Consider the following 16,183-nt stretch of genomic DNA (forward strand, 5'->3'; position numbering starts at 1 on the left):
TGATAAGAATTTTTTTCAGGCCAAAAATTTAGACCAGTTCTAATCACAAAGCCCCATAAGCATTTATAAGGCCATACTGTCCTTTAAACCACTCTGGCCATATAAAGGAGCCTTAAAACTTTTACACCTGTTTTATACTCCTGGGGGAATTCACAAAGACAATGGGAACAATTCACTAAGGAGGCAGGCTGCTACGTTCTGCTCTGCCGGAGGGGACAGGCTGCACCACACCTACCTCCTCAGACATACCCTGAAGCCCTGCTCCGCCACGCCAAGCATGCTGCAATAGTGAGCAAGAGGGACAGTGTGTGTGTGTGTGTGTGTGTGTGTGTGTGTGTCTCTCTCATGCACAACTGCCCACATTTCACACACCCCTGGTGCTGATTTACACCTCTAGTGGCTGCTCCAGGCACCCAAACTGACCTGCCTGTGCTGCTGGGGAGGGGCACCTGACTGTTCTTTTTGCAACTTCCCTTTACTCCCCCACCAGAAGTCATTTTTCTGCAGGGAAGCAAAGGAATCAGCGGGGGACATGAATTCTGCATACACACAGTGATGCAGAATTCCCCCAGGAGTAATTTAAGGACTATATAAGTAAAAATACTTATGGCTACTTTCTCCAGACATAATAAAAGGAAAACTAAGAAAACATAAGTGAAAAGATTTACTTCAGGGTTTCAATAGGTCTTTTTCAGGGAATATTATTATGAATTAATGTGATTGGGGGCCCTATAATATCAACAGTAGATTTGAAAATTCACTATAAGAGCCTGCAAAGTTGAAACTGGTTTCTCTGTATGCTGTCCTATGTTACCTAACCTGCCCTTTACTGAAATATAATCAGCATTGCTTGTTATGTATTCATTTTGTGGCCCAAAATCTTCAGTCAGAATCAGGGCCCCTTTGTACTAGGCACTGTACAAACAACCCTACCTTGTAGAATTTACAGTCTGAGACATGATAAGGGATGACAAAACAGAGAGAGAAGGTGGTACAGAGTTACTAAATGCAAGATTACAAGTTAGCTTAGCATGTGTGTGGGTGGTTTGGTTTGGTCTGGTTTTGGTAGGGAGTTCTGATTACTGCCTATTCCTTTCCCCAGACAGATTGCCTTCATTATTCAACTGAAATTAAACATTCAGGTAAATTGGTGGTTCTTATGTTAGGGGGTTGCTCAGCTCTTTGAAATTATTTCGCTATTACCGGGCTCCTGCTCCTCTCCTGCTACTGACAGAGAGTCTCTTCCTACTCTGCCTTCTGGGGTTTCTGTGCCCAATATGGCTGGTGGACATGAAGGGTAGCTGCTTGGGCTGTGTGCCCATTGCAACTTAGTCCGATACATGTAGGTTGCAGGAATGGATCCTAGCCCTGAGCCTTACTTCCTGTCACTCTACTGCTCATCCCCTCTGAGGTGGTGCTGGGGCTTCTGTGCCCTAAATAGCTGGAGAGAGAGTGGGAAGACATTTGTTAAGTTGGGGTCAGCGTGGTATTAAAATTTGCTTTTGTTTGCTCTACCAGGCTAATACAAAGACTCATTTGTGAATAATAAAGTGAGCTTAGTTTGTTTTTTAAAAGAGTCAGTTATGTACAAAAGAAAAGAAAAACAGCTCTGACAGCTAACACATGTTCAACACAAGAAGTTTCTTGATACAAAAGACATTGACGTGATCCTTTGAGTGAACCCCATCAGGAAACTGCAGAGCCTCAGGTCACTAGCAATTATTGTTAATTGACTAGAGATTCTAATTAAGTTAACGATCCAGGATTTTATTTCACATAGAATTAGTATATCAGATTATTTTGCCAGAAAGCATGGCAGAATAATTCTAGGCACCCATCCTCTAGAACACTTTAAGTCATTAACAGCAGTGGTTAAATGGGAACATGCTTGCTGGTACCCGTCAGCAGAACACTTTTTTTGGCTTTAGCAGGATACTGTAACATCAGCCTATAGCTTGTAGTTGAAGTTAATGAAAAGTGCAGGCAAGTTTTGTGGGACTAATGTCATATCTTAATGTTCAACCCTTATCAAATGTAAGTTAAACATGACATTTGTTCTGGATTGTGACACATACTTGAAAACGTAAGAACATTTTAATGACTTATATTTGATGGGTTTTGAGATTTTTTCCTATGGTTTGAGCTGGGTTTTCTACTCCTGGTGGTGTGCTTGCAGAATTCATGTCCCCCACAGATTTCTTTGCTTCCCTGCAGAAAAATGACTTTCTGACAGGGAAGCAAAGGGAACCTGGAAGAGCAATCACGTGCCCTTCCCCCGCAGCGCAGGTTCATTGTTTCAGGCACCTCAAAGACCCATCAAAAAGATAAATCACTGCGGGGGGCAGGGGGCTGGGTATGCCCCAATTGGTGCTAGGTCAGACCCCCCAGGACAGGGTCATACCTGGACCTTCCCATACCGAGACCCTCTGCTGAGCCTCACCCCCTTCAGCCAGAATCCCCCCACTTAGTCTCCCGTACCTCTCCCCACCAAGATCCCCGCACCCAGCCCCCCACCTCTGGCTCTCCCCAGCCCCACCTGGCCCTGGCTCTGCACCCGCTTCCTGCCCCCATCACTCCTCTGCCATGGGGGAATGGGTCACTGTATGGGGAGCTGTTCCCCTGTCCACCCGACCCCTGTCCATCCAGACCCCCGCCCATAGCCAGACCCCCCAGCCAAGCCTCACCCTCCCACACACCCAACCCCTCCCACCAAGCCCCTGGACCCAAACTCCCTCCCTGCCACGCCCCCTCCCGCATCCGGATCCTTGCCTAGCCCCTACCCACTGCACCTGGGTCCCTGCCCCTGCACCCAGACCACTCACCTGCCGAGCCCCACCTCTCTGCATCTGGACCTCCACCTCTGCACCCAGAGCCCCACCCCGACAAGCCCCCCCCATGCACCTGCATCACCCCAATGTGCCTGCGTCACCTGGACCACCATCCCACTGAGCCCCAACCAGCTGCAACCAGACCCCCACCCCACCAAGCCCCACTCCCCCAATACCTGGAACCCCCGCTGAGCTTGCCAGAACCCCCCACTGAACTCCAGCCCCCGCTGCTGAGCCCCAGCCACCTTCACCTGTACCCCAAACAGAAAATCAGCAAGTTTTCAGAATTGGGAGTTCTAAACTTCATAGATTAACTGACCTTTCAGGAAACATACCATTCTAATTCAAAGTTATGAGAAAAAAGTCAACTGATAGTTCCTTTCTGCTGACAAGCAGTTAGAATTAAATATTACTTAAGTCCCTGAAGACTAAATAGCTCAGACAGAAAAATAAAGATACTAAAGTTTTTAATCAATAAAGCAAAATAACTTTAAAGTTGAAGATCAGTAGAGCAAATTGGATAATTTGCTCACAATTTAAATTTCGCCCTTTTTTTCTGCCTGAAAACTGTTCACAAACATGTCCAGAGTTCTGTAAATGAATTATTCACAAAAATTTGCCACACAGTTTATGCAATCAAGTTTCAGCATATGGATTGTTTGTGAACTGTTGTCCTCGACTATTCACTATTTGTTATTTTTGTAGTGAGACTGGATCACCTAAGTCACATGGTATAATATGCATGTATGTGATTATTTTATTGCCAACATACCAATATAGAAATGGGGGAAAGGGTTGTAGGATTAATCCTGTTTCCCTTAAACATTCTTTTCCAAAAAAAGAAATAAATAAAAAATATTTGACTAAAGACAGCTATACTGATTTAACAAAGAAAGCACAAAGTTGTATCTTCATGAATATACTCTCTGTGTGCCTAAGTGAAAGAGAAGAAGCCAAGATACTTTTGTCCAGCCCTCTACCCATTAGGAGATGAGTAATTCTATTTCAAATGCTAGGTAGCAAGAGCTAGTGCACCATATGTATAGTTTTAATGGCTGCTCTCAACATAAAAATACTTTACCTCATAATTCAATTTTCATTCACCATCAAGAGACACCATCTCTGTACTTCTTGTGTGTGGATATTAGTGCTTTCTAACACAGGCCTTCTGTTCCCTGTAAATTAGAGTACATGAGTTGTAGATCTTTGTAATAGCGTACTTCAAGACCGAGAGGGTAGACTTACTTTTATTTGATTGATTATGTTTTATCAGCTGCATGTCACTTCATCACACTGTGGAGGCAATTTAGCTCATTCCCCGGAATAGCATTATAAAGACAGATTACCTCAGACCAACATCATTAAGGTTTAACCAGTCTGTTATAATTATGTCTATTAATGATGATCAGGTTTTGTTTTGAAAAGAATCACTTTCTAAAAGGAATATACTTTGTGGCTTTCCATAGTTTGCCTGCCCTGCCCATGAACCCTACATTTCCTATTTTCCAGGCCTTATTAGGATAAAGGAATGTAGATTTGTTAAATTGTTTCAAATTCAAAATTAAATTAACAAAAAAATCAGTTTAAAAGATGGGCATATTGAGGCATGCAATGTAAACATCCCAAAGTTTAACCCAGCAGCTTTCAGTTGGTACACATAGTTATATTTTCATTAACAAATGGTTTGGTTCTTAGTGATTTGAAATATGATCTGTAGTTTCATTTGTCTGCAATCTTTCATCCTGACTATAGGAGCTTAACTTGATCTTGTCAATATTAATTAACGCTGTCCCTAATTAATCAGTTTCTCTGGGAGTTTTTGTCAGTGGAATAAAGATCATTTTTTCTTCTTCCCATGCAGGGCAGACCCACAACATTTTGGCACCTGAGGCGGGGAGCTCAAATGACGCTCTAAAGCCCCCTCGCTTGGGCCAAAACATTGAAAGGTCTCAATTCTGCCTTCTTCCTATTCTACTCCTCTCATGGTACTGCTCTGCTATCTACCCCAATAAAGGAGAACTAACAACTTAAAATGCCTTGTTCAAAAATTTTAAGTAACACTTAACTTTCAAATGCCTGAACAGCAAATGTAACTTTTCTTGTCTGCATAGTAAACACTGGCATTTTTATCTGTTTGAATAATCAAAGTGGTGCTTTCCGTGCCTTCTTGGTTGCAAAGATTTGAACTGCTTCCTGCTGAAGGTCCACAGTCTGGGCCAGCTCATGCTCTATTGAGATGGTTGCAAGGCCGACCAGCCTCTCCAGTGTTATTGTGGAGCGTAGATGTGTTTTTATTAACTTCAGCTTGGAGAAGCTGCGTTCTCCACTGGCAACTGTTACAGGAAGTGTTAGAAGTATGCGCAGAGCAACAAAAGCATTTGGAACGAGGGTGGTCATCTTATTTGTGCACATATATTCCAGAATAGCCTTTGGAGCTGATCCTGCTGAAATGTATCTTGAAAGGGCTTTCAGTTCGTCACCTAAATCACTTGCATCAATATAACGCATGTCATCATGTGTCAACACTGACTCTAGTGCCCTGCATTGCTGGTGTAGGTCTTCTTCAGGTATAGTGAGGAGTTTGGGATTATCATACAACATCCCAAATATACTGCTGCATGAAACATTCTTTAACTGACTGTATTGCACAATCTACCACCTGGTTAAAGAATTCAACTTTGAATTGTTTTTTGGGGTCTCTTATGGGATTATCCCGTGCCTCGTAATCAAAATGTCGTCTTCTTCGGTGACTCTTGTATTCTTGAACGGGTGGGAAAATAGCTTCAGTGTGAAGTTCCTCTGCCATCTTCTGTGCACTCTTCAGAACATTTTGAAATCCCTCCTCTGACCGGTAAGGCTGTAGGTATGACTTTGCTTTGTCCAGTTGTTCCATTGCTCCAGATATAGCAAGGTCAATACCTTGGAGTCGCTTGCTTACAACATTTATTTCAAACAGTATGTCTTGCCACAACACCAAGCCACACAGAAATTTGAAGTTATGTATGTTTCTGGTGATTCCAATTCCCTCTGCCACTGTTTTCCTACGAACAGTTCCTGTCATAGCATTATCCTCCATAATGGCAACTATGGCATCATATATCTTCCCAATTTGGTGTTTGATAGGCTTTATCGCCTCTACTCGACTTTCCCATCATGTGGCACTCAGTGGTTTCAGTGTCAGAGAGGATGTTCCCAGATGTTGCTTCAAAATTTGCCATCGATGAGTTGATGCAGAGTAAAATACATAGATGCTTTGAATTACATTAAAAAATTCAGCAACCACACTAAAAGCTGATGCTACATCACTGACCACCAAGTTCAATGAATGAGAACTGCATGGGACAAAAAAAAGCTTGAGGGTTTAACTCTCGAATCCGTGTCTGCGCTCCTCTGTTCTTTCCTCTCATGTTGGCACCATTATCATAGCCCTGACCTCTCATGTCAGCTATCGCAATTCCCATATCTTCCAGCTTTTCAAGAAGCACATTTGTCATACCAGCTTCTGTAGTATCATCAATGTCAACAAATTCTAGAAAATGCTCTCTGGCAGTCACCATTGCAGGGACATTTTCACTAGGTTCTGTTGTTGTTACAAAACGCACCATTAAAGTCATTTGTTCCATATGGCTGATGTCAGGTGTGCAGTCCAGAATAACAGAGTAATATGTTGCTGACTTCAGATCTGCCACAATCTTCTGTTTGACTTTTGTTGCCAGTAACTGTATGATCTCATTTTGAATTGTTTTTCCAAAGTAGTGGTGTGTGTACATTTCTTGGGTGGTGACTCTTCTTAGATGCTGCTGGAGTACAGCATCAAACTCAGCCATCAGCTCCACAATTTTAAGGAAGTTTCCATTGTTTGGCACATACAGCTGATCTGAAGCGCCACGCAGTGCTAGGTTTTGGGTAGCAAGCATTCTCGCAATGGCCATGAGACTTTTCAGAACATTTTGCCAGTAAAGAGACTCTGATGCAATCTTCTCTTGATGCTGATCATCTATGGTGGCCTTTAACTTTAGTCTCATCTCAAGCTCTTTCCACCTATGGAATGCTCTCTGGTGATTTGCTGCCTTCTCATGGCATGCCAGACTTCTAGCCAGATTTTTCCAGTCCTTTGTTCCTGTAGAACCCAAAGTGGCTGGAACATTAGACTGGAAGAGTTTGCAACAAAAACAGTATGCAGCATTCTGGGCTTTTGAGTACATAAGCCATGACCTCTCCACTTTGTCACCAGTAATGTGTTGGATGGAAACTTCCATTTTCATTGTCTTTAGGGAACATGAAGTTTTTCACTTGCTGTGGCCCATGCAGTACAAGTCCCTCGGGCTACTGCTCAAGAGGGTCCACAGTCCTGGATCATCTAGACTTAAGGAACCAAACTCAGCAGCAACTGTTTCTTGCGCCTCCACCATACTCTTCTCTGATCTACACTTTTCTTCAGGAATGTGCATGGTTACATCCACTTGAGATGGAGATATGGATGCTGCAGTAGCTGCCAGGTCACCTGCACTCTGACTAACTAGAAGATCGGGCATCTATTCACCACTCACATCCTCACAGAAGGCTCACAGTGAACATTTGTGTCTATGTATCTCAGGAGAGCTCCTTTCTGCTTAGATAGAAAAGCTTCCTTTGCTTTCTTTCTTTTTCTGAATGCTGCCCTGGAGGGGCGTTTTCTTCTTTCACTCATGACTGCTGTTCTGTGCCAGCTATAGTGGCTCTCAACACTCAATTGAAGGGGACAAATAAGCAGGCTGGTAGAAGAGCCTGAGTGCGGGAAGATATCAGCGTCTTAAGGGCCTAACTGGCTCCTACAACTTCAGTTGACTGCCTGTTCTCCTCAAGTGGGTTCACGGAAGCAGCAGGAAATAGGAAACTCCCTAGAAGCTGATGTTATCAGTCCAGGCTCCTGGGGGTACTAGAGAGGTACATAAGAGGCTCGTCCTCCTCTCTCTCCCTGCAGCTCCTGCTGCTTTCTGTTATTCCTATGACCTTTTCTCCTGCCTGTCTGTTATGTCTCTTGTGCCCTCCTTCCTCCAGCACAGCACTCCACCATCTCTGTGCATTTAGAGCAGAAAATACATGTGCACCAGCAGCAGACACAGTTTTCTACACTCTGGATCCTAGTGGCGCCCGCCAACCCCCACAATCTGGCACCTGAGGCGACCACCTCAGTTCGCCTCATGGTAAGGCCAGCCCTGTACCCATGCCCAAATCAGGAAGGAATCCATCATCCTGACAAACTGCATCCTCCACTGAACAGAGGTATTACAGAGGCATTACAGAGGGTGGAAGTTGGAGAGTGAGCTGTCCCCTGAGCTGCAATGTCCACACACTTTTCACTGTGCTTGTTTGAGCCCTGCTAGTGTGAGTCTACCTGAAAGATTCACATTCATTGATGGCAAGCAGAGATATGTGCCTCCCTGCAGCCCAGACTTAGACGCCTACCTCTGTGGGCAGGGGTAAGGAGTCTAGCACCCTCCCCCCCCCCCCGCCACACCTCCATCGGTGTCTCACATTGGCTAGCTTAGGCAGCTCCCCGCCTAGCATGCTCTGGGGGGTTGTGGCTCTTATTCTAAGACACCTGAGTCCCTTCGTGGAGCACACCATTGTTGTCTAACTATCTTTGTGGATCCAGGCCTAAGTGCTCATCCTGACAAACCTCCTCTGATACATCAGCAGGCAGATGTCAGGAAGTCAGTGATATGCAGGGACTCAGTTGCTGAGCTTAATTGTCTGAGGGACTGGGTGCTAGGTGTGAGAGGGCATGGATAAGTGGGGAGGTCTAAAAGTTAGTAGCAAGGACTGGGGAGCAGAGCTCTAGATTGGGGCTGGACAGCACAGTTCTGTGCTAAACCTGTGGATCCCACTGCCTACACTAGTTTCTCAGCCCCAATATCCAGCCCAGCTCCCTTATTCCTACCACAAATCAGTGTCCGTTTTCCCTTTATTTTTATGATGATTTTATTTAATTTAAAAATTGTTATAAAAATGAACATTATAAAAATGAGCTCAAAGATATCTCTCTGTTGGTTGCTTGGGATGACATGGAGTCTGGGCTCTGGAAAGGAAGAAGTTGAGGCTGAGCAGGGGAACGTAGATGGAGTGTTTAAAGACAACTGTTTAGTCCCTTTTTAGGTGTATTTTGGAAGAAGGTGCATTCCAGCAATTTTAACTGAAAGCTAACAAAGGGGTTTTTTTGTGTGGGAATATCTACTAGCCTGACATACTGCATCAGCCACTGGATGCAGCTCTATGCCGCACGAATATTAAGACTTGGCATACTTGAGCCACCCTGGATTAAAAATCATTGACTGATTCTTCCCTTTCCTCACATTTGATAAACCTGAAGCACTCAAACATATGGAAACAAAATTACTTTCTATACCTCATCAAAATAAAGATGAGTGTTTGGCTATCAGATGCACAGTAATCCAAATCTGTGAAAATGAAATCTTAAAGATGAATTTCCCATAGTACTGAAAAGTTAATAATCATTTGGCGATATGTTTAACTCCAGGTCATACTTTACCTAAGCAAATCAATGTGTTCACTCATCAAAACATTACTATTTGACACACATGTTATTAATCTTAGAGCAGTGAAACTTTGTGAAAAATGCCCTGAGGAGTGTGTTTAGAAAACCCCAAACTTGCCAAACTTGTGAGTTTAATTAAAGTCATAGAAAGCATCTCTAAGTAAAACAATGGAAGTAAGCACTTAAGTCCAGATTGAGAATCCGTTACTCACATTGGTGAGCAGTGTTTCACACAAGTAATCCCATTGGAGTGAATGGGATTACTCAGGTAATTAACTGCTCAGCAATATGAGGAAGGAGTTACTGATGTCTGTGTTCATTCTCTGATCATGGGAAACAATTCTATTTTAATCTCTGCAGATAAAACAACTGAATCTCTGAATACAAATCCATTTTATCCCAAACGGAACAGGAAAACAACATTACATTTGCAAACTTTTCCCACCAAACCCAGATTTATATGTGAGAATTTACATGTAGCAGACACCTCACTGCAGATGTAATTCATATACAGTTAAACCATTATATTAAAACTCAAACTAGCATACCGGTAATTTACATTAATCAGATGTTAAAAGATGTAATAAACTATCACAGTTGTAGGCCTACCTCAGTAAGCAGATGGGAGAGGTAAACATGCTATGTTTTCTAAGAATAGTTTTGTTACTAAAGCTGGAAAGCTAGTGTTTGTGTGCTAAGATTTCTGCCATAGAAATAGGTAACCTTCAAACACCTTCCAAGAGCCATCTTTTTTATTTTATTTTTAAACCTATCTGCTAGAGAAATGTCCTCTCCCAGCTACCAAATTTCTCCCCAGAATTACAGAATTGTCTGACTGTCAGGATGGAAAAATATTGAGTTCTGGAGAAGGAATACATTTAAGTTTTAATATCTCATGAACCATCACAAGTAGAAACAAGCCAGAGAGCAGAGAATCTATACTTTCTGCTGAGAAAAGAACATTTTATTCTGGGCTGGTGTATTTTGTTTCAGAACATTAACATTGTGATACCTTGGCTTATGGAAAAGTTATTTTAAACCATTTTGGAGGTTTCTAAAATGTATTATTTTTTCTTTCTCACTGAGTCTCTGTAGTTGGATTCATAGGGCTATGGCAGTTTGGCTTTACAGATAGAGAGCTACTGTCATGGTACCGATAAAGGGCTCGGTTCCACTCCTATTGAACTAAATAGCAAAATCTGTTGATTTTATAGATATATATGTAGGCATGTCTCTTATTTCTGTTTTGTTTTTTTACTTCCTATCTCTTACTCTGTTTTTAATCTATGATGGGAGTTTGTCTCTCGCTGCCTGGTTACCAGATTTTCTTAAAGACCTTCTTATCAAAAGAATTTTTGAAAGTGCTTATGTGGAGAATCCTTAAGGTTAAATTGAAATAGCCCTCCTGTGTTCTACTTTTGTTCCCTGATTCTGATTTATAGGGTTCTTGCCTTCTAGAATAATGTGTGTAGCACTGATTTGAAGAGGATAAGTGATCTGTACTGGTTCAAAGACATCTTTGTTAAATCAGCACAGGTACTTCAGACATGAAGAGACATATTCCTCTCAAGACTTCAGTGAGCAGCAGAGATAGACTTGGATTTGCTCTTTATTCTTAACAAATGTTATTTTAAAGAGCACCCCAATCTAGCGTAATCAGAGTGTACTTCTTCTCCTGTGTCAAAACAGCTGGTAGGAATGTAAACTAACTTTTACTGGTATCAGCAATTGTCAAACCATTTTTAAATGTGAAGAAAACATTATTAAAAACTGTAAACATCCAAGCTCTTTAGCTGACTTAGTGGATGATGAGGAAGAAGAAAAAGATGAACATTGAGTTTGCTTTAGTTAGACCATAAAGACTAGCATTATTAGCTTTGAATTTTGACAACTACTAAGAAATGTCAATGGGTCAAGTTTATTATTTCTACCCCACATATTATCTCCTACTTGAACACAATCAAAGTTCAGTATTTCTAGGATATTATTTTTTTGATTTAAAGAAAACAGCTATATCTAAGATCAGAAAGATTAGACTCCCTCTTGCACATAAGAAAAGAAAAAAAAAAAAAAGTAAAGCCCTCCTCCCCCACCCCTCCCCGAAAAAGTATGATCAGATACAGGCATTGGACCTGCTTCCAGTACCTTTGGTGAAGTTAAGAGTTTAATATTAACCGAAAAGACTTTTTCCCAACACTTTCTTGCCATATTTCTGGTGCCGGCTGATTTAGACACCCTGTGCAGGATAAATGGCTGAACACTTCTTTTTCATTTAATTTTATATGTATAACCCCTCACCAAAAGGTACTGAAAACAGGCAGACACATGTTGCAAAATTCCTAGGATGCTAAACAAGTTAGCACAGTACAACCCTGGTTTTCTAAATGGATTTAAGGCTATCCAAAATACTCAGAAATGTAGGATCCTGACCAAGGAGAGAGTACTGCATACTGCACATTACCATCATGGGACATGAGTGACCTTCAGGTAACTAGAGCTTTGGTTTTCTGGAGGTCAAATACCCAAGATTATGCTAATTAAACATTCAATTTGTTGCACCTACAGGATAATGAGATTATAAGGAATAGCCAGCATGGATTTTTCAAAAACAAAACATGCCAAACCAACCTAATATCCTTTATTGACAGGGTTACTGGCCAAGTGAATAGGAGGGAAGCAGTAGACATGATATATCTTTATTTTAGTAAGGCTTTTGACTCAGTCCCACAGGACATTCTCATAAGCAAAGTAGGGAAATATGCTGTAGACCAGTGGTTCTCAAAGCCGGTCGGCCGCTTGTTCAGGGAAAGCCCCTGGTGGGCCGGGCCAGTTTGTTTACCTCCCGCGTCTGCAGGTTTGGCCGATCGCGGCTCCCACTGGCCGCGGTTCGCCGCTCCTGGCCAATAGGGGCTGCGGGAAGGGCGGCCAGCACGTCCCTCGGCCCGCGCCGCTTCCCGCAGCCCCCATTGGCCTGGAGCGGCAAACCACAGCCAGTTGGAGCCGCGATCGGCTGAACTTGCGGACGCGGCAGGTAAACGGCCCAGCCCACCAGGGGCTTTCCCTGAACAAGCGGCGGACCAGCTTTGAGAACCACTGCTGTAGATGACATTACTATACGGTGGCTGCTCAAAAAGTAGTTATCAGTGGTTCACTGTCAGACGGGGAGGATGTATCTGGGTTAGTCCTATTTAATATATTTATTAATTACCTGGATAACAGAGTGAAGAGTATGCTTATAAAATTTGTGGATGACATCAAGCTGGCAGGGGTTATAAGCACTTTGGAGGACAGGATTAGAATTCAAAACAATCTTTGCAAATTAGAGAATTTGTCTGAAATCAACAGAAATTTTTATAGATAAAATTCTATAAAGACAAGTGCAAAGTACTTCACTTTGGAAGGAAAAATCATATGCACAGCTACAAAATGGGGAATAACTGGCTAGGAGGTAGTACCGCTGAAACACACACATTGAATATGAGTCAAGAATGTGATGCAGTTGCAAAAAAGGCTACTATTCTGGAGTGTATTAACAAGATTTTCATATGTAAGACACAAGAGGTAATTGTCCTACTCTATGTGGCATTGGTCACACCCCAGCTGCAGTACTGTGTCCAATTCTGGGTGCCACAGTTGAGGAAAGATGTGGATAAATTGGAGAGAGTCCAGAGGACAGCAACAAAAGGTTTAGAAAACTTTGACCTATGAGGAAAGGTTAAAAAAATGGGCATGTTTTGTCTTGAGAAAAGAAGACTGAGGGGGAACCTGATAACAGTCTTCAAATATGTTAAGGGCTGTTATAAACAAGATGGTAATCAGTTGGTCCCCATGTCCACTGAAGGTAGGAAAAGAATTAGTGGGTTTAATCTGCAGCAAGGGAGATTTAAGTTAGATATTAAGAAGAACTTTCTAAGGATAGTTAAGTTCTGTAAGGGGTTTCCAAGGGAGGTTGTGGAATTCCCATCACTGAAGGTTTTTAAGGTCAGGTTAAAAAAATACCTGTCAGGAATGATTTAGGTTTACTTGGTCCTGCCTCAGTGCAGGGGGGATGGACTTGATGATTTTTAGAAGTCCCTTCCAGCTCTATATTTCTGTTATTCCATGTAATATTCTAACAATGTTCAATATTTGTGTTGTAGTAAAAGTGAGACAATTATCTGTAGTGTAATAAGTAGTGCTTATAAGCAGAATGCCAGCTGCCTAGCCATTTCCAAGTATTTTGTAGGCAAAATGGTATAGGTGAGTTGTAAGGAGAGATTTAAATAAGGTTAATTGGCTTTGCAGATTTGTCAGGGTGTCATGAGAAAAATATAAACGTGATTGTTGGATTTTTGACTAATTGGCAATAAAGGCTGGTATCACTAAGAGGCAGGTGTCAACATATGTAAACCATATAAGATAATAGGGTGCAGCTAAGCCATGAATGGAATTAAAAATGAAGACAAGTAGTTTGTGCTTGATGCAGTGGAAAAGGAAGAACCAGTGGAGGGATGCAAAGACTGGGGTGATGGGTTGGGAAAATGGGGTTTATTCAGGCACCACTACGGTATCTGAGCACCTCAGAGAAGAGAAATCTAGTTTATTATTTCAATTAGGGACATGGTTATTGTTTACATGGGAGCAGCATTTTAGTTTGGTACTTCTGTATATACTTGTGATAGCTCTTATAATTTCTCTTCTTGCTATTATTCTTTCATTTATGTACAAAGTCTGCAAAAATACTTACTTGTCGTTTAGGCTTGTTGAAATGAATTATATGGCGTCAATTTATTCTCTAGTGAATAATATTTAGCACATGTGACAGTGTCTGTTCAGAAGAGAACTGGCTCTAAAGTAACATGCTTTAGCTCCAGAAGACTGTGGTCCCTCCAATTCAGGAAGGAGCTCATAATTGATGGGAAAATATACAAAAAATAACTTATAATAGCTGCCTGTGTTAAACCTGCTGCATTCATACTCATTCAAGTTAGGCTTTCTTTATCCTTGATTCCCATCACCCTGATGAGTTCAGTGCACTTAAAAAAATAGGGATAATGGTACTTCCCAGCTATATATTTGATGCTCTCAGGGCACTTTACAAACATCAATTTATTAAGCCTCACAACATGCTCTGTAAGATAACTTGAAACACTAAGGAGTTAAGTAAATTTCCCAACGTCACACAGTAAATCTGTAGCAGAGCCGGGAACAGAATCTCCGTCTCGACTCCAAATCCTGTGACTGATCCATGGGAACTTTCTTCCTTTCTAAGGCACAATTGGAAAATATATCCAGGGTTCATAAGCTTATTGGCCTAATGTAAGACCCGTGTTGAAACTGACATGAAAACTCTAACATGGAAGTTCATTTGGTTACCCGATTGCAGGGAAAACATGTGAATCTGCTGTCAATTACTGTGAATGCAACCCCTGTTTCAATGGAGGATCCTGTCAAAGTGGAGTGGAAGGATATTATTGCCACTGTCCATTTGGTGAGTTGTTGTTGAGTTTTTTTGTTTACATTTAATAGATATACTGATTTCTTCAGGTTCACTTAAATAAAACCTATATTTATTTATGTCAATTTCAATTTACCAAAATAAATCACATGCCTATCCCAAATCATTAGGGTCCAATGATATACAGTTAAAATACAGTCCAGTTAAGAGAAAAAAGCATCTATTTAAGAAATCCTTAGTGATTTATAATATCACTTTCTGTTTCTTCTACATGAGAACAAAAGGGAAGGGAGGAGATTTTTCCTGGTGTACACTTAGGGCCAGATTTTTATTGGTCCTTGAGAATGTATGTGGGTGTGTGTGTGTACACATACACGCGTGCAAGATGCCTCCCGCTTTGTATGCCCAGCTCACAATCACAGCTGCCTTCCTACACCCTACCCCCTCTTCACACCAGTCCACAAAGGGCCAGGCTGCTCGGGTTGCAACTGGTCACTCATCACTTCCTGCACAATCCATCACTGAACTCCCCTGGAGTGTTTGGGTTCCATGCTGCCCCCACTTTTGGATTCCTTAAAGCTACAGTTTTTCCTTATTTTCCTTTGGAGTATTTTACTGGTGTTCCAGAAGAGAGGGGCAGACATTTCTCAGATGAAAAGCCCAAAAATATTCTGAGTGCTATGTTGTGCAGCCCTTATTTGCATTGGTGAGCACTTCCTTACACAAGGAGTCCCATTGAGTGCAGATCACACCACTGAGTTCTGAATAACTATACAGTTATAGTAGGTGTAAAGATTGCGAATTATATATTATAAGTTCCACAATCAAGTTCTGTTGATCCGCACACTAATAATTTGCAAAGAAGGCATCATATTCTGTTTTCTAGCTATAAAAGGGGAGTTTCTGTTGTATTTCAATGTTCTTACAAAGTAATCACATTTGCGTTCACAACTCCTCAAAAATATGCAGGCAAGGAATCAGTAAACGTAATTAACTCCTCTGTTCATGAGCAACATAATCTCAGATATTGAGTATGGCACTTATTTTTATAATGATTAGACCTTGCTAAAAAGCATTAGAAAAGATGTGGAAAGATCAAAACACATTACTGTATCATTCCGCACTAATCCCGGCCCATTCTGTTTATTGTAAACTATTAAAATTTTGCAGTGTTTCTAGACCTAAATTCTAAGAATCAAACCAGGAATTCATACAGTCCTATCAATATATTTGAAGTTAATTATCACTAATTTCTACCAGGAATTGAGCAACCAGTAATGATACAAAACATAAAAAGGGTAACTTCAGAGATCTTGGTACAGTCACACAAAGCTTGGGTCTGAACTCAGATCCATTGTGGATTGTCTTTGCTCATGTAGA

At 41.6% G+C, this 16,183-nt stretch overlaps 1 protein-coding gene across 1 annotated transcript in view; it reads left to right on the top strand.

Moving 5' to 3' along the window:
• FAT4 (FAT atypical cadherin 4) overlaps window positions 1-16,183 on the top strand; it is a 227,467-nt gene that overhangs the window by 177,580 nt on the left and 33,704 nt on the right. Inside the window, exon 10 of the mRNA XM_065405846.1 lies at window positions 14,732-14,836. Within this exon, the coding sequence (XP_065261918.1) occupies window positions 14,732-14,836 (105 nt within the window). The remainder of the gene's footprint in view (window positions 1-14,731; window positions 14,837-16,183) is intronic.

Source organism: Emys orbicularis, chromosome 5 (assembly GCF_028017835.1).
Source record: "Emys orbicularis isolate rEmyOrb1 chromosome 5, rEmyOrb1.hap1, whole genome shotgun sequence".
Classification (NCBI taxonomy): Eukaryota; Metazoa; Chordata; order Testudines; family Emydidae; genus Emys; species Emys orbicularis.